The sequence below is a fragment of the Ascaphus truei genome, chromosome 1, assembly GCF_040206685.1.
Source record: "Ascaphus truei isolate aAscTru1 chromosome 1, aAscTru1.hap1, whole genome shotgun sequence".
NCBI classification, from domain to species: domain Eukaryota; kingdom Metazoa; phylum Chordata; class Amphibia; order Anura; family Ascaphidae; genus Ascaphus; species Ascaphus truei.
Genome location: NC_134483.1, coordinates 135,759,567 through 135,779,408, shown reverse-complemented (window position 1 = coordinate 135,779,408; position 19,842 = coordinate 135,759,567). Strand labels below are relative to the sequence as shown.

General features: G+C 38.8%; 1 protein-coding gene across 3 annotated transcripts in view; it reads right to left on the bottom strand.

Moving 5' to 3' along the window:
* The window catches only part of SVEP1 (sushi, von Willebrand factor type A, EGF and pentraxin domain containing 1), a 306,365-nt gene that overhangs the window by 159,548 nt on the left and 126,975 nt on the right, over positions 1 to 19,842 (bottom strand). For all 3 annotated transcript variants that reach the window (XM_075595245.1, XM_075595238.1, XM_075595229.1), the window contains exons 10-17: positions 17,357 to 17,464; positions 13,725 to 13,856; positions 12,930 to 13,124; positions 9,795 to 9,916; positions 8,296 to 8,404; positions 6,924 to 7,106; positions 3,996 to 4,229; positions 1,929 to 2,090 (exon numbers count right to left, since the gene is read on the bottom strand). In XM_075595245.1, the coding sequence (XP_075451360.1) occupies positions 1,929 to 2,090; positions 3,996 to 4,229; positions 6,924 to 7,106; positions 8,296 to 8,404; positions 9,795 to 9,916; positions 12,930 to 13,124; positions 13,725 to 13,856; positions 17,357 to 17,464 (1,245 nt within the window). The remainder of the gene's footprint in view (positions 1 to 1,928; positions 2,091 to 3,995; positions 4,230 to 6,923; positions 7,107 to 8,295; positions 8,405 to 9,794; positions 9,917 to 12,929; positions 13,125 to 13,724; positions 13,857 to 17,356; positions 17,465 to 19,842) is intronic.

The following is a 19,842-nucleotide window of genomic DNA, read 5'->3' as shown; positions in this document are numbered from 1 at the left end:
ATGTAAGGTGCAGGGGGGGGTGATGTGCAGGGGGGGATATGTGATGTGCAGAGGGGGATGTGTGATGTGCAGGGGGGATGTGTGATGTGCAGGGGGGGATGTGTGATGTGCAAGGGGATATATAAGGTGAAGGAGGGTGATGTGCAGGAGGGGTGATGTGGAGGAGGGGTGATGTGGAGGAGGGGTGATGTGGAGGAGGGGTGATGTTGAGGAGGGGTGATGTGGAGGAGGGGTGATGTGGAGGAGGGGTGATGTGGAGGAGGGGTGATGTGGAGGGGGGTGATGTGGAGGGGGGGTGATGTGGAGGGGGGGTGATGTGCAGGGGGATATGCAAGGTGCAGAAGGGGTGATGTGCAGGAGGGGTGATGTGCAAGGGGATATGTAAGGTCACACTCAGTCACACGCACAGTCGCACGCTCGGTTACACGCGCAAACTCGGTCACACGCGCGCACACTCGGTCACACGCGCGCACACTCGGTCACACGTGCGCACACTCGGTCACACGCGCGCACACTTGGTCACACGCGCGCACACTTGGTCACACGCGCGCACCCTCGGTCACACGCGCGCACTCTCGTTCACACGCGCGCACTCTCGTTCACACGCGCGCACTCTCATTCACACGCGCGCACTCTCGGTCACACGCGCGCACACTCGGTCACGCGCGCGCACACTTGGTCACACGCGCGCACACTTGGTCACACGCGCACGCACACTCGGTCACACGCGCGCACTCTCGTTCACACGCGCGCACTCTCGTTCACACGCGCGCACTCTCGTTCACACGCGCGCACTCTCATTCACACGCGCGCACTCTCGGTCACACGCGCGCACACTCGGTCACACGCGAACAATCAGTGCAAATAGCTAATACAGGGGATGTGTGCCGAGCACGCGCATTCTGTCAAATTTATTTGCGTTTTGTCAATGAACTTGTATTTTGATTTTTAATTAAAACATCACCAACACAAATACAATTTCTGTGACAAAAGTCAAAGAAGTTTCACTTACTATGCGCGTGCACAGCACACACAGCTTTTTTTTTTTTATGAATCAACCCCTCCCCTCTCCCCTAACACTCACTCTTGAATATTTTGAAAACCCAATAAAAACTTTATTTAAAAAAAAAAAGGTGAATGTCTTTTTACAATTGAAGGCCTTTTACTGCAAAACTGCAGAAAATACACTACAAAGAAACGCACAAGATTTAGCAAAGGAAAATGTAGTCCTTTTATTTATACACTTGATGCAGTTTTTTGCCCCAGTTTGCAGTTATGGGTTTTTGATAAATAGACCCCTTGGTCAGTAGTGTGGATCACAACAATGAGCATCACAAAAGTTATAAAAACAAATAAATAACAAATAGAATTGGCTGCATGTCACGCTTTCAAGTAAATAGGCCCTTATGTTTTATGGCATAGCACCATTTAATGAACATGGCCCGTTGTACCTTGTCAATTCTTATTAGATATGTGATACGAATAAGGATCAGTTTTGTAATTCAACAAAACATTCAGTTGGCAAGTACATTCATAATGCATCAACGTGAAAGCAGCCACTAAACTTTGTGACCCGTTATTAACATTTGTGTCATAGGTTATGTGAGCGTTTACAATTATGGGCAGTAAAATGACAAATGAAGCTCAATTTATAGCGCTTTATAAATGATTATGAAACTGATGAAAGGTTTCACAGTACTGGTAATGATGCAGTCATGATAGCAGAATCATTAAGCAGTCATGAGAAAATTCTAATTTATGGCAATGTTGTATTCCAATGTTATGTCAATTCATTATTTTCCAAAATTCATATCTGAACTGTAATTTCACAATGACCTGTGCAGTAAAGAAGTAAAATATATAGGCCAGTATTTTAGACCTGAAACCTTCACAGGTGTTTTTAAAATCAGTCATAGATTGAGTTTTACCTTTGCATTCAGAAATACGCTTTGAGTGAAGGTATTCTGTATACGTGCCAGCAGGGCAGCTTTTGCAATCCATCTGACCTTCCTTATCCTGAAAGGAACCAATCCAGCAGCTTTCACATGTATAATGTTCCAATGAATAATATGTGCCCATAGGGCAGTTCACTGCAAATATCAAGAAAAACAGGCAATTGCTATGTTTAAAACTGAATGAAGAGATCACTTACTGTGCAAATAATATGGGTGACACGTCTTCGGTGTTAGTGCTACCATATGAATACATTTTCCTTAAAGATAGTATTTCTAAGTTGTGTTTGGTAAGAAATCAGAACTGCCTTAACCATTTTCTAGAAATCAGAAAGAGCTAATGGGAACTACTGTACCAACTATTCCTGATTTATGAATAAGGTCACCACTTGGTTTCAGAAAATTGGAGCTGTCCGTATATCAAGTATAAATTTGAGAATGGGGATGATTTATGAGAAAGCATCAGTTCAAGAGGTTAACCACAAACTCATCCCAATACAATAATGGAAGCCTCAACAGTTCATTATTTCACCTCTCAAATGTTCTGGTGACAGGCCAACCCCAGTACTCTACTACTGTAGTCACAAAAACATGTCAGGGTAGCATCTTTAGAATCCAAGTTTTGATATATTACTATGACGTTTTAATAGTGTCATGTTCATGAAGCCCTCCACAATGGTTTCTCCTTTATTGATGCTGATATAATCTGTCTTTGCTTCGACGTTTCGGTCTACGACTCAGACCTTTGTCAAGATAAAAATGTTAACGAATGGTACGTCCCAGGTGAGATCTACGTGGCTAATTGACGTCAAATCAGCGTTACCCAACAGTTGGTGATAACGTAGTCACACTGAAAATGTAACCCTGGAATATGAATTAGCATAGCATAGAGTGCAACCTATGTCGTACCACCAACAATAAATATAAAAATGAATTTTTGCAAGACTTCTGGAGTGCCGCTGAATTCCTTCTTTATCTCTATTTGATATAATTTGCTTGACAGGAACAGCCCATCAAAGATGGATTATATATGGCTGAAGCTAGAAAAGAGAAAATAATTTCCTGTTCTATGTAGGGTGTGTGTGCATACACTGTCTTGTTCCCTTCAAGAACTCCTGTCTTCGGTTTATCTAGGTCACTATTACATAACAATTAATAGCAGCATCTTAAGCATCCTCTGTCAATTTTCACACTAGTTTGCAAGTTGCCAGCATCCAACCTGTCAAAAGATCTCACTTCCTTTCCACACCCATTGCCACTTGATACCATTTCTCTACCATACTGTATTTAATACCATCTGTTTCTGCACTTGTGCCATACTGTACCTGTTGATTTACAGAATAATGTTTCAAAGCTTGTAACTTATCAGCTATCTGTTGGTCCAATGAAAGGTACTAAACCACCTACTCCTTCTCCCTCCTTGATATTTTAGTATTAGAAATTGGAACAGTTCCATTTTCTGAGAAGAATAGAGACTGATTGGAAAGTCCTTAGTCAGGAGGGTAAATATGATGAGTTTCTGGATATTACTGTGAGAGTTATTGTAATACAAAAAGGGCATAGCCAATCTCTATAAGTCAAAATGCATATATAGCATGCTATACATTTCACAAATTGTAAACAATGTGAATAATGTTGGTCAAAGCTTCTTCTGTGTTTACAGACATTACATTTGAACATGCATTGTTCATTGCCATAATGTAAGGAAACATACTGGACACATATGCTTATATATGTTGTGGTTATTTTGGGGGTTCAATAGGAGCTTGTTAGGTGTCCAAAAAGAAACCATTTTATTTAATAGATATTTATACATATATATTTAGGCACTGTACCGTGTATGAGTTTCACTGGATGTGCACTGAGCTCTGTCTGTGTTTTATGTTCTGTCTCTGGTATTAAATACATAATGTAAGGAATACAGCTTTTGTATTTCAATACGAAAGCTAAATATTACTGGTGATTAAAAAATGACTGAATATTTCATACATCTCTAAAATGACATGAGTATATTATGAAAAGTCTGTGAAACAGCTTACTTACCACACATGCGCCCTTTCAACACAGAGCCCGGCCGGCAGAACAGAAAGACCTTACTACCTTCCAGTGAGTTACTATCAGCAACAATCATCTCTGAGGAAAACTGGAAGGAGTACAGGGGTTCTTTTCTAAGCGTTCTCTTCAATCTGTTTGTTATGGTTTCTAACGTTTTAAGGAGGCGTTGCTGGTTTTCTGATTCCACTGAGTCATTTCTTCTATCCGGTAAAGGTACGCTTGCTGAAAAATTTAGTATGTTAACTCTTTGGGAAAAAAGATGTATTTCACTGTACAGTATTTGCATGTGGTATTATTATAACCCATATCTTTCAACGCTGCTGCCAGAATCACTCTACTCTTTCCTAAATCTCTCTCAGCGTCTACAATACAGAAATCCCTCTCCTGGCTTCCTATCAAATCTCATATCACACACTGAATTCTTCTCCTCATTTTTAAAGCTTTACACTCTTCTGTTCCTCCTTTCATCTCAGCCATAATTTCTCTTTATACACCATCCTGACTCTTGCGTTCTGCTCAAGGATGTCTTCTCTCTACCCCTTTTGTATCTAAAACCCTCTCCTGCCTTGAACCTTTCTCACTGACTGCCCCACGCCTCTGTAATGCTCTTCCCCTCAATATCCGAATAGCACCCTCTCTATCCACCTAAAAACCCACCTGCTTAACGAAGCATATGATTAGCTCCAATGATACTTTACACCTAACACATAAACCTTGGCCACTTGCAGACACACTTACCAGAATGTCCTCCCACTGTCTCTGTATGTTCTTCCTACCTACCAATTAGATTGTAAGCTCTTCTGAGCAGGGACTCCTTTCCCTAAATGTTACTTTTATGTCTAAAACACTTCTTCCCATTATGTGTTATTTGTATTATTTGTTATTTATATGATTGTAATGTGTATTAATGCTGTGAAGCGCTATGTACATTAATGGCGCTATATAAATAAAGACATACATACTGTACATACATATTTTTACATGAGTTTGCAACAGTTATGTAAAGGTGGAAAAGTCTGTTTGTGGAGCCCATTCTGTAAGTTCTGGAGCAGAAAACGTGAAAATGCCTAGTGTTAAAATCTGATTAGAATCTAGAAGAACATAAGTTCTGCCATCGATGGGTTCTCTGACATAAACAAAAGGTTTTTCAAAGCATTTTCTGGAAGAGGTTTATGCATTTCCAGGGGTGCGGGTCTATCCTATGACATCCCAAGATATGAAACCTGGAATCAGGGGCTTCAAAGTGATGCTGATGTATACAATTTTGATATTTGCATTCGTGACAAGGAGATGAGTGCAACGGGTCCCGATATGGGAGGTCTGGCAGGTACTGGGGGGACAGATATTCATTTGTCGCTCAGGTTTAGGGGTAAGATGGTCATGTTTAATCTTGTCGCATCCGCCATGAGCGCCTGAATGTATTAATCTAGTTCAAGTGCGTGTAAGTATTACAGAAGTGAAATTATGAGTGTGCATCTACTGAGGTAACGTTTTAAAACATTGGTTTGGCTTATGTGTTTTTCATTGGAAAAAATAATATTTAAGTCTGGACAATGTATTATATGTGTAGATTTCAACAGAGGTGTATTTATTAATACGTTATATCTTATCATCTGTATAAGTTACCTCTCTGGGAGAAAACATATGACATTTGGTGATGTATAGGGTTTTCTTTTATGTTAGATCTTTTCTATTTTGAGAAACTGTTCTGAATTTATTGTAATTGTATTTTCTTGTAATCTTTTTTCTGTAATCTAAGAACTGTATTGTTATATACAGTATATATTAAAAAAACATTGAATAAGTAATGCTTTGGGCTTTGAAATAACTGTTAACTCACTGTAGGTACCTTGCGCAGGCAAAAGGTAAGTTGGCTATAGTAGCCGTGTGTATTAACCCTGATTGCATATCTAAGTCATGTGCTCACTTGTGTGCTGTTTGTGACAGTTGGAATATTGGGACAGATTTAGGGGACATATTAACTCATTTGAGGGACCTTTTGCGAAGGTGAAGAGTAGGGCAGCTTGCGTACTGTGTATTAACCCTTGTCCTGTATAGGAGATATTGTTCATTTGAGGGACCATTGGGGAGATGAAAAGTGGGACCGCTTGTGAGTGGAGAATTAACCCTTGTCCCGTATGCAGGTCACGTGCTTATAAGGGTGTCGAACTTGAAATAGTGATTAAAAGGGGGTATTTTAATACATCAATATAATGAAATAAAATAAACATAAAAATAGTGAGGGTCACGATAATTTAAATGCTTTTATTTTAGAATTTTTTTAATTTTATTTAATTATATTGATGTATTAAAATACCCTCTTTTAATCACTGTAATTGGTACTTTCACTGATACTTTATAATTAATATGTATAATTTCTCATACATTTAAGATTGTTTGGTGTTTTACTTTTACTAGCATGCACCATTATATATCTGGATGTGATTTCTTCAATAGAGGATTACAATCAGGAGTGCACCTATTCAAAAGGATTTCTTCTCTTTCTCTCTACAGTTACTGTGTGAAACCTCTCTGAATATATGACACAGATTATTATAGAAAAATGATGCATAGAGATGCACAATTTGATCACAATATAGCAAGTCTTCTTTCAATCCTCCCAAGCTCCTCATGCTGAACCTTCTCAAATCGCAAGCAATGGGTCACAATCTGAGCAAACTGCACTGAACCTATGCAAAATTATATGTAGCCATCACGCGCATGCTGAAAAAGATTTAAATCCGATTTAGTTGAATGGAGCTGAAATCTTCTCCACCAAGAGCAAGATGGTTTCACAGCATACTCTCTATGGGTCACTGATTTAAGATTCAATACACCATTTTGCACTCCAACCTGAGTAGTGTTGAGAATGTGCTGTGATCTTCAAATAACCCCTACACATTGCACCTTTTGTACCTGTAATATTAAAAATAAATTTAACTTTCTGATCTGTCATAGGGATGTTAAGTCTCTTGTGTCTCTTGACCCGCGATGGTGCCGTGTGGGTGGAATCAGAAATAGGCTTTATGACTTGCTCTTCCTCTGTTACATCATCATAGGAATAATCCAGTCTGCTGGCTGTGCCCCATCCTCCAGGTCCTGACAAACACAGAAGAAATAAATTAAAAATTAGTGTATTTTAATTTTAATCACCCAAAATACACTTGTCGGACTTTGGAGAGAATGCAACAGAATGCCTCACCATTTTATACTCCTAAAATGTATTGAACTTAACCTTGTTATTCATATTGTTTTTTTTTTCCCTGCAAGTACTATAAATATAATTGTAACATGCCCTAGGTAAATGAGAATTATTATAAAAGAGTAAGCATTTATATCTTGGTTGAGCTTTGAACAAAAATGATAGGTAATTAAAAGTATAGCAAGGTGTTTTAAACTTTAAAATTCAATACAAATATATGCGAGATCAGATATTAATTGTTTAATGATACCTGTATAGATGACGGTAATGAAGGTTTGAGAGGGCTGCTTCATATTTTGGCACATCAAGTGGAAGATTCACTGTGGGGTAACACAATCCTGATCTGGCAATAGCTGCCATGGACTTGAATAGCACTAAACACAGGATCGGGGGCAGTCACACACAACTAACCTTAGTGAATACCCTCCCTAGAGCAGTACATAGTTAACCTGGACTGGCAAACTCACTTGTCAAAAGCTCATTTCACTTCATTATCAGTACTGTAACCTAATCACATATATTAAATTAATTGTAACAGGTAGGTGAATGTCAATTCAACGAGTGTTGGTAGTAAGGGAACTCACTCACTAATATAGTGTATTATCTCTACCATTTGTAAAACTTACTGTACTATTTTCCCCTTATGAGATATAGTTGGGAATGTTTCAATGGGATTTTTTGTTTTCCTTCGTCTAAATCAATCTAACTGTAAATATAGGATGAGTGTCACCTAATTAGAACATAACAAAGGTTAAACTTGATGGAAGCATATATCTGTGTTTCAACCTAATCTACTATGTAACACTATGTTAGTCTATAACTCAATATATAATAATTAAAGACCAGAAAACTTAACTTTCAAGAATCTTGGGGAAGGTACACCCTTACTTATTGTATCATTATGAATTACTTGATATATAGTTGTGTATGTTTTTTTAAGGTATGATATTTTACTATATTTGTAAAATAAAAATGATTCTTTAAACTGATAAAGGCCATTCTGTTTTTTTACGATGCAGTAACATTTAAAACAAGAGTTTCCTATTTTTTTTTTAAATCTTGCAATTAGATAAGATTATACATTACCTATGGCAAATCCATTTTCATAATCATAATTGTATTCAAGGCATTGTCTCTGGTATTGATTCTCAAGTTGGCAATCAATGTCATCAACATCGCTGCAAAATGATGGAACCTGTAAACAGTCAAAAATACAACGAAGAAACTCAATTAACATTGAAATATGCACAATATTGCATGTAGCTATTTTATTTATTCATGGGAATTCAATACAATTGTTCAATACAAGTGATTCTGGACATGTAATAAAGTTTACAGTATGGTGCTGCCTCTTTTTGAGATTCATTCATTGTTAATTGGTAAATCGTTCAACACTATGTATGTCCTGACTAAGTCTGACTTCCTCAGGTACCTCCCAACCGGACATTTGGGATTTGACTTTAAAATAATCATCAATTAGTTCAATGACAAGAAGCCACTTAGCCTGCATCCTGACTACTTCTGTCTGCTATTAATTGCAAAATCTGAAAAAGGGATACTTGGGTGTTGGATTGAAATGATTTGCTAAATTTAGTGAAACCTATGTCCTAACATTTGTGATATACTGTAACCGATATTGGAGGGTATTCAATAAACTGTGATAGTGCTGATAGGGGCGCTATCAAACAGCATTGATGTTAATGGAAGTTTGTTTGCGATAGTGCACCTATTTGCACTTTTGCAGTTTAATAAATAAGTCCCATATTCTCTATATTATCTCCTGTTTGTCCAGAAAAGCACAAAACAGAGGAATTGACGACAGCACTTTATTTAGTTACATTATATTGCAAAAGAATGTCACACTCACATATTTCAAAAATAAGTTAAAAGGGGCAAATTATATACTGTAAACCACAATTTTGACTTCAACTCTATACATGTGAGAAGAAGTGGCTCAGTGAGTTAAAGACACTGACTGGCACTGAGAGTTTGAAGCAGGGGAGCTCCTTGTGACCTTGGGTAAGTCACTTTACCTCCCTGTGCCTCAGGCACCAAAAACAACAAATTGTAAGCCCCACAAATGTCTCTGTAAAGTGCTACATAAAACTAGCAGTGCTGTACAAGAACATGTTGTTGTTGTTATTATTATTATTACATGTAAATTATTCATTATATTATGGAGACCTCTTTTAACTATGGTAAAGGGAATGTGTCACAAAAATTGCTGACTAACTTGCTGTCCGGTAGCTTTTGTGTGATAGTGCCCTGATTGGCCCTAATGTATTCGAGCCTAATGAATAACACCCGATGATGATGACCCCTGTCCTATATGGTGGAGAAGAGATTAGGCCTATACATTTAAATGGAGCTATATTTAACTCCATCACTGGAAAATTATCTCACAACATATTTAATATAGTGCTGATAATGACCCAATGTAACTCATCAAAATATATACAGTATGAACGCTTTAACATTATATAAAAAAAATAGGTGTTTTATTTCCATAGGGGAAACAGATCTTTTGGACCTCAGAGCAGAGCTTTGAACAACAATATCTAAAAACTGAAGAATTACTAACCTACCATTTTACCAAGTGAACTCTGAAAAGCATCTGCAAAGTTTTTAAGGAGATTGTTCTCGTCACATCGAGTTGCCTTATAGAGCATTTCAAATGACCTGAATCCATGATTTGCAAACCGTCTTACTGAAATTATAAGCACAATAACATGAAGTTACATTTCTTCTTCCTTCTATTTGAAGAAAAGAACTCAGAGGCCCAGATCCACAAAGCTTCATTATTGACTTAACGAGGCGTTAACTTACATTAACGCAACGTTAAATGCTAATGGGAATCTACAAGCCAACACAGTGTTTCAGCCATAATGGCCCCTTGCTTTGCTATATTGAACGTTAATGCTAATAATATACAATAGAGGTGTTTTCTCTAATAACGCATATCCACAGAGCTCCGATATAGGGATTTAATTATGCATTACTTAGGTCATACCTAAAGGTGGCATTAGCTCCCTACAGACCTTGAAATGTGGGGGGAGAGAGAGGTGCTAATGGGAAATGCAAAGTATTTTTTTACTGACTATTATTAGTATATATCCTAGGTATCTCATGTTTACTCTTTCTTTAGCCTAGGGGTTGTGTCAAGGTTGGTTTGAGGATATATAGCACAGACTGTAAATAAAATAAGATTCGTCCTCTCATTTCAGGGTCCTGACAGAGCGAACTCCACCTTTAAGTAAGACAGGCATAGCATGCCATGTTAACCTAATGTAAGGCAGTGCTAATTTAACCTAGCGTTAAGTCTATGCTAATGCTTTGTGGATTTGCGTTAACCTCAGGGAACATAACGTCCACTATTGATTTTAATAAGATGACCTTGTGGGCCCTGACCTAACGGGGCTTTGTGGATCTAGGCCAAAAGTGATTAAAAGTACATGATTAAAAAAACAAAGATTGATTAAAAAGAGAGAAGGAAAAGAAAAGGCTTGGCACATCATGATTGAAAAGGAAATGGAAAGAAAAGTATATTTACTACGTTTTTGTGGTCATACTTTAACAGTGTGTAAACATTAAGAACAGACCAAAAAAGCTAAATTGGATGCTGCTGAGAGAAGTACTGTACAGGCATACCCCGGTTTAAGGACACTCACTTTAAATACACTCGCGAGTAAGTACATCTCGCTCAATAGGCAAACGGCAGCTCACGCATGCGCCTGTCAGCACTTTCCTGAACAGTAATACTGGCTCCCTACCTGTACCGAAGGTGTGCGCAAGCGGGGAGACTATAGAGCCTGTTACAAATGCATTATTTACATCAGTTATGCACGTATATGACGATTGCAGTACAGTACATGCATCGATAAGTGTGAAAAAGGTAGTGCTTCACTTTAAGTACATTTTCGCTTTACATACATGCTTCGGTCCCATTGCGTACGTTAATGCGGGGTATGCCTGTATTGTCAACTCTATATTGTTACTAACTTATAACAGTATAGATACAGGCTATTCAACTAATTTTCCAAAGTGCCAAAATAATTAGTTACCTTTTGCAACGCATTTATAATACTTGTGTCATGTATTTCATTCACCTTAGCCTTATAGTGAGTTCTAGTGTGAAAAAAAGGCACTTAGCTGCCTGTGTAACAGCAATTAAATTATCAAGAGCAGACAGGACAAGGGCCCCCACTAGAAATGGGAACATTTATCACAGAAATTTGAATCCCCTGTTAATTTGAAAGTTCCTTTCATCCGCGGATTTCCGCAGATCTGGCTCAAAAGGGCAGATTATTTTTTTTATTCTATTGGCAAAAATCCAGAGACTGATTTGGATTTAAAAAAAATGTGAATTACGTTTGCGGTTTTCGAACCATGAAATATGGGAGAGGAAGAGTTATTTATAGAGTTCCAAGCACTATATATATATATATCCCCTCAAAGCTCCATCCAAATTACATATTGAGTGTCAGCTGTCCTCAAAAAGGAGCACAATTCAGATACCTGGGAGATATGCAAATGTCTTATGCAAAGAATATTTAAATGACTTACACTTCACAAAAGATTTCCATAAGACCTATATTGACAAACCTAAAGCCCCTTCTGAGGAAAGAGGTACTGGTGTTAGGCCCATCAAAACCCACTATTCTTGACAGAAGCTACAGTATAGTATGTGAGCTAAACCAACTGCTGCAGTGTTAGCACCACTGTCATAGTATACTTTTGAGTTCTACTTCTTACTGCTCCCACCCGTAGCCTCTTCCCCCTGGCTTCTTTTTAAAGCAAACCACTTCCACTTCCTGATTGCCAGTTCAAAAATTCCTTGTGCACAAAATGTACTGCACCTTAGATACCTGGGACATATGCTATAAACCGGATTATTTACAGGTGTGAGCAGTAGAGCTCAAAAGTATGTTACCCAGTGGAGCTACCCAGCAGCTGGTTTAGATAACTGCTAGAGCTGCTGCCCAGAATAGCAGTGATTATGTGTTCTGGTGGGCCTGACACCATTAACAGGTGCTTTAGCCTTGTTAATTGTCTTATGGAAATCCTGTTAGAAGTTGTGGGGTGTGAGTCATTAACTGTAAATACCTATTCCATTAGCATGTCTCCTAGGTATCTAAGGTGGGCATCTTTTTGAGCACAGGTGTCTCTCCATATGTTATTTGGCGGAGGTTTGTGATGATATATACATATAATGCTTAAGTCTCTCTGAGTGAAACAAAATTTTCTAAATCTGCAAATGGATTTAATACAATTCGATGGTGGATTTCCCAAAATCTGTATGGAACGGATCCACCAGAATATTGTGGATGTATCTGCCTGAATTTTACTGTGCCCAAAAAGCCTTCAGATTTCCATGTGCGAAGCAGATATTGGAACAAAATTAGCAGAACATTTGTTAATCGGATTTTGACAGGTTTGCCCACCTCACCCCCACCAAGTTTGTGCAGTTGTTGAGCAACGTGTGTGTGTGTGTGGAGGTGATCATGAGTGTAGGGGATGTTTCCAAGTGGGGAGAAGGGATGAGGTTAGGGGCAGCATGTTAAGCGGGGAGGATGATGAGGATGATCAGCAATCTCTGCCTGATGACAGGTCTTGGGGCCAATTTGGTCCTGCTTTTTTGGTTTTGAGCCACAAGTTGACTAGTCCTGTAATACTGTAGATAGTGGCCCTATCACAATTAAGTATTTCACATTTAAACGTACAGGAGCAGTCAGGCCAGTCAGTTGAATGTGGGGGTTTCCAAAGTCCATCATTGTAAGCACAGTAGACGCTCTGGATTGATCCTTCTGCCACAGCGTAATCCTCCTTACAAAGTAAGGTGCAGTTAATTCCTTCTTTGTCCTTGGAACAATCAAAATCCCCATTCTGTGGAGTAATTGGAATCTCACAAGGTGAACCTGAGAATTTGTTTTGGGAACAGTACAACGGTAAATAAAAAATAAGAACATGTTAAAACGTATTAAACCAAATAGGGGGGAAAAATATTGAATCCACTGAGTTCAGTCTTGAATTGTTCTATTTGTTTTCTTACCATGTTCCTAACTTCAATTTGCTTTAAGAAAACAAGTATAAAATAAATATTAGACACTAGTTTAAAATGTGTAACCTGCCTTTAATAAACAATATCTTGAGAAAGGCTACATTGAGTCAAAACGTTGATATTCGCACTAAACCTACTCTGAGGTGAGTGCCTGCTTCTATTACCTTTTGTTTGCATACAATAAGCAACCGAAGCACAGGACATACTGGTCATGGGTGAAGAATCGGCATAGCTATTTCTTAGAAAAATTAAACTCTAAAACTGTGTTGTGTTCTTATATACCACTGATATTAACATTCATAAAGCAATCACAACTGAAGTTCAAAGATACAGCAATGTGCAGTTTTTGCACCATTCAGCTATTAGTTGCTAAATGAGAAAATGATGCAGTAGAGAAAGCCGACCCTATAAATCATTAACATGTTATATATTTTTGCAATTAAGTTAATGAATGTACCTTTGATGATTATATGAACCTCACATGTCCTGCTATTGCCAGATGGATCGGTAGCAGTATACTGGACAATGGTCTCGCCATGAGGGAAAAGATCTCCAGGTGAATGAGTTTTAGTGACAATTAGTGGGGAACCTGAAAAAAAGTTAAACAACACCTGGTGAAAATGTCAGGGTGCTTTGGCATTCTACAATTTTCTTCCTTTTTTTTTATAGTGTAAAAGGGGAAATAGAACAAATTATTTTAAAATGAGGTTCAAAGACCTTTTGTTTAACAGGTCAAGAAACTCGTGAAGTCTGGGGCAGTACAACTACTACTTAAAGCCACTTCAACAACTGAATAAACAAAAATGAAAATGGTGGTACATTGTTCCCCTTTTAAGTTTACATGATAAAAAATGAACTAGTTATAGTAATAATATATTCAACCTTGAATTTGTTGAAATGTTCACTGATTGCTGTTGATTTTGTGTGTTTTCTGCTGTGTTGTAGCCCAGTTCCCAGAAGACTTTTCACTGATGCTTCAGTTGATGCCACCATCTAACAAACCTTTATATAATATCTACAAGAATTCAGAACCTTTGTTTTATGCTTTTGGGTTCTGTATCAATTGGCTCCCATTGTCTCTCACGAGACATTTAATAAATTAAAGCTGCAGTCTGGGATGATCACCTTTTCCTTTGCACTGTAATTTGTTTATTTACTAGTGGCAATACAGGTTGCATGTTTTGTATTTTTTAAGTTTTTTTTTTTAATAGATGTAAAAATTGCTTGGCTTTAAGGAAATGTAATTACCTAAATTGACGTTATATCCATTTTCCCGTGATCGATCGGCAAAGATCCTGCTTTCCAGAGTTCACAATATGGCTGCTTATTTTAAGAGGAAGTGCCGTGCCTTTATAAATGGTTGCTATAGCAACCAAAGGAAGCTTAGTGCATTAAAACTCATTATCTCATTATTTAATACTACACAACAAAATGAGAAAAAAAAATATAGGACCCATTCAGTGTGAGATGGGCATGCAGATTATTAGAGATAAGGAAAATGCAGAGGTATTAAACACATTTTTTGCCTCTGTGTTTACCAGGGAAGAATCAATTTCAATAGTAGTGCTGCAGGAGGAAGCCACAACCTCCATATTAATGAACAATTGGTTAATTGAGAAAGAAGTTCAAAGGCGGCTTGATAAAATTAAAGTAAATAAGGCACCGGGCCCCGATGGCATACATCCAAGAGTTCTCAAGGAGTTAAATTCAGTAATAGCCAAACCATTACATTTAATATTCAAGGACTCCATTTCCACAGGCTCAGTACCACAAGATTGGCATAAAGCAGATGTGGTGCCTATATTTAAAAAGGGGGCTAGATCACAACTGGGGAAATACAGACCTGTAAGCCTGACTTCAATAGTTGGGAAACTACTTGAAGGTTTAATACGGGATCATATGCAGGAATAACTAATGGAAAACAAAATTATTAGTAATATTCAGCATGGATTTATGAATGATAGATCATGCCAAACTAACCTAATTTGTTTCTTTGAGGAGGTAAGTAGGAATTTAGACCAGGGTAATGCAGTGGTCTACTGAGATTCTGCAAAGGCTTTTGTTACAGTTCCACAAGAGGTTGGTGTACAAAAAAAAAGCAAATTGGACTCCGTAAAAATATATGCTCCTGGATTGAAAACTGGTTGAAGGATAGACAACAGAGGGTTGTCATAAATGGAATTTTTTCAAGTTAGGCTAAGGTCATGAGTGGAGTACCTCAGGGATCGGCACTGGGACCCCTGCTTTTTAACTTGTTTATTAAAGACCTTGAGGTTGGCATAGAGAGCAAAGTCTCCATCTTTGCTGATGATACTAAAATTGTGTAAGGTAGTAGAATCAGAGCAGGATGGAATTTCTCTCCAGAAGGACTTGAAGTCTGGAAACTTGGGCAGGTAAATGGCAGATGAGGTTTAATACAGATAACTGTAAGGTTATGCATTTGGGGAGCAAGAATAAACAGGCAACTTACAAATAAAATGGGGATAAATTGGGGGAATCCTTGATGGAGAAGTATATAGCAATGCTTGTAGACAGCAGGCTTTGCAGCAATGCTTGTAGACAGCAAGCTTAGCAATACTGCCCAAAGTCATGCAGCAGCTGCAAAGGCAAACAAGATTTTATCTTGCATTAAACGAGCAATGGATGGAAGGGAAGTAAACATAATGATGCCCCTATACAAAGCAATAGTAAGACTAGACCTTGAATATGGAGTACAATTTTGGGCACCACTCCTTAGAAAAGACATTATGGAACTAGAGAGAGTGCAGAGAAGAGCCAACAAATTAATAAAGGTAATGTATAATCTAACTTATGAGGAGAGGCTAGCTAAATTAGATTTATTTACATTAGAAAAGAGGTGTCTAAGAAGGTATATATAACTATATTCAAATATATTCGGGGACAGTACAAGGAGCTTTCAAAAAAAATATTCATCCCAAGGGCAGTACAAGGACTAGGGGGCATCCCTTAAGGTTGGAGGAAAGGAGATTTCACCAGCAACAAAGGAAATGGTTCTTTACAGTAAGGGCAGTTAAAACGTGGAATTCATTACCCATGGAGACTGTGATGGCAGATACAATAGATTTGTTCAAAAAAAGGTTGGACATCTTTTTAGAAAGGAAATGTATACAGGGATATACCAAATAAGTAAACATGGGAAGGATTTTGATCCAAGGAGTAATCTGATTGCCAATTCTTGGAGCCAAGAAAGAATTTCTTTTCCCCCGTATGAGATATTATTGGATGATATGTCACTGGGGTTTTTTGGTTGCCTTCCCCTGGATCAATAAGTAAGTATAGATATAGGATAAAGTATATGTTGTCTAAATTTAGCATAGTTTGAACTTGATGGACGCATGTCTTTTTTCAACCTCATCTACTATGTAACTATGTATGTAACAACTGATGTATTTTAAAAAAACAGCACATATAGGATTTTGAATGTAAGCTTAATACTGTACATTAAAATATAATGAGTGGGGGGGTAGGAGGGCGAGAAATGTAAATGCACTCAGTACAGTGTTATCTAATATTATGCAACTGATTTAAAAAAAGAACCACACATAATACTGTATTTTAAATGTATTGCCACTTCTTTTAAGACATTTCTTCTTAATATTTCCAATGCTCTTTTTCTTTTTTAAAGAGCGTTACTGTAGGTGGAATTCTACAATATGCTTGAAGCTGATGGAAGTTACTTAGTATGGATTGACTGTAGATTGTGTCAATGTAATTCTGTAGATGGAGATGACCCAGAACATAAGCTACAAGTAAAAACCTAAGATTGCACCACATGAAATATCCATTCCAAGCTACAGTACAGATCAAGGACTGCAGGGTTAAAAGAAAAAAACAACATTCAATACATTTAATATTCACACTGCACTGAATGCATACTTTTGATCAGCCGTATTGCAGATGTAACTGATATCTCATAGGATTTAATAATTGCACTTCCAAAGTAGATACATCAGTGTATCAAATCATATCACACCTGCATTACCATCAACAGTGAAAATGTATAAATTTGTCTGTGAGTACAATATCTTGCACTACTCTTTTGGCTTGTGTGGTAAAGGAGTATCTCACCTGAGTTGTCTGAGAACTGTGGCTCCTCCCATGTTGCACTTTGCTCATTATCAGTAGCTTGGATTGATGGAGGAGATCTGCACCTGTCAATGACAGGGGGATCTACATCTGAAGAATTTAGAAATATAGATTGACAAATGAGTTGTCAGCAATAGTAATTAACCCATCATTCATAATGATGCAAGCCAGTTGACTTTAACCTTGCACACTGGGTGCAGAGAATTAGAATTACTACAGCAGCAGCCCTAAAACTCCCGCAGCTTAACCCTGCCTACAACACAATGGCTTAAACTAGAGGCTGCACCCCTATTTCTATACTCCTCTTCCCACATTAATTGTGTCTGTGGATTCGGAATCCAAATCCATCAGACAGATTTTCAGTGATAGAAAACCCCCAGAATCTGGATTTTTAAAATTTATCCAGGGAATTCCATGGCTGAAACGAACTGGTCATCCCCGGCAGATTCGAGTTTCTGCACAAATTTCTTCCATTAGTACTTGTACAGTATATGCGATTAAGGTAAGAAAGGGTGAAAGTGCAAATAGCAACTGGTCGAAATTGCTCACTTGATCTCTCATGTTCTCTGTCTTTGATACTCTACTCAAACCACCCTCAGCTGCCTCTCCTTCCTCCATCCCCGCGCAGGACTTTGCTGACTATTTTAAGGAAAAGGTGGAATCCATACGTCAGAACATCCCCTCTGTTTCTTCCTCCCATCCTACACCTCTTTTAACTCTCCTTCTGCCTTCCTTGACTCTTTTCCACGGTCTCAGAGGAGGATGTGTCACTGTTGATCGCCTCTTCTCTCTCTACCACTTGCCCTCTTGACCCCATTCCCTCCCATCTCCTAAAACCTCTTGCTCCTACTATAATCCCTACGCTCACGCACATTTTTAACTCCTCCCTCTGCTCTGGAACCTTTCCATCCTCCTTCAAACATTCAACAGTCATACCATTACTCAAAAACAGCAAGCTTGCCTCTAAACTCCTTGAACATCTTGTATTCGCTCGCTTGCTCCATTTTCTCAACACCTATTCTCTCCTAGACCCTCTACAATCTGGCTTCCGCACTGCTCACTCCACGGAAACAGCCCTCACTAAAATAACTGACGACCTCCATGCTGCCAAAGACAGAGGTCATTACACTCTGCTCATATTACTCGACCTCTCTGCAGCATTTGACACCGTGGACCACCCTCTTCTCCTTCACATTCTCCATACTCTTGGCATTCGGAACAAAGCTCTATCCTGGATCTCATCCTACCTCTCCCATCGTACTTTCAGTGTCTCTTCTGCTAACACCTCCTCCTCCTCTATTGATCTCTCTGTGGGGGTACCCCAGGGCTCTGTCCTGGAACCTCTTCTCTTTTCTCTGTATACACTCTCTCTAGGTGACCTAATAACATCTTTTGGGTTTAATTATCACCTCTATGCTGACGACACACAAATATATTTCTCAACACCCGAACTTACACCTGCTGTACAAACCAAAGTTTCTGAATGTCTCTCTGCTATATCATCCTGGATGGCCCTCCGCCGCCTTAAACTCAACATGGCTAAAACAGAGCTCCTCATACTTCCTCCCAAACCTGGCCCTACTACTTCCTTCCACATTACTGTTGGAACTATGATCATTCACCCAGTAGCCCAAGCACGCTGCCTTGGGGTCACACTCGACTCCTCTCTCACATTTGCCCCTCACATTCAAAACATTTCTAAAACCTGTCGCTTTTCCTCCGCAATATAACGAAGATGCGCCCTTTCCTCTGTTGCTCGACTGCTAAAACTCTGACTCAGGCCCTCATTCTCTCCCGTCTTGATTACTGTAACCTCCTGCTGTCCGGCCTTCCTGCCTCTCACCTGTATCCCCTACAATCTATCCTTAACGCTGCTGCCAGAATCACTATACTCTTTCCTAGATCTGTCTCAGCATCTCCCCTCATGAAATCCCTCTCCTGGCTTCCGATCAAATCCCGCATCTCACACTCCATTCTTCTCCTCACTTTTAAAGCTTTACACTCTTCTGCCCCTCCTTACATCTCAGCCCTAATTTCTCGTTATGCACCATCCAGACTCTTGCGTTCTTCTCAAGGATGTCTTCTTTCTACCCCCTTTGTATCTAAAGCCCTCTCCCGCCTTAAACCTTTTTCATTGACTGCCCCTCACCTCTGGAATGCCCTTCCCCTCAGTACCCGACTAGCACCCTCTCTATCCACCTTTAAGACCCACCTTAAGACACACTTGCTTAAAGAAGCATATGAATAGCACTGTGGCTATTCTGAACACATGGCACATAAAGCTTGGCCCCCTGCAGATGCACTTACCAGAACTCCCTCCTACTGTCTCTGTACATTCTCCCTACCTACCAATTAGACTGTAAGCTCCTCAGAGCAGGGACTGCTCTTCCTTAATGTCTAAAGCACTTATTCCCATGATCTGTTATTTATATTATCTGTTATTTATTGGATTACCACATGTATTACTG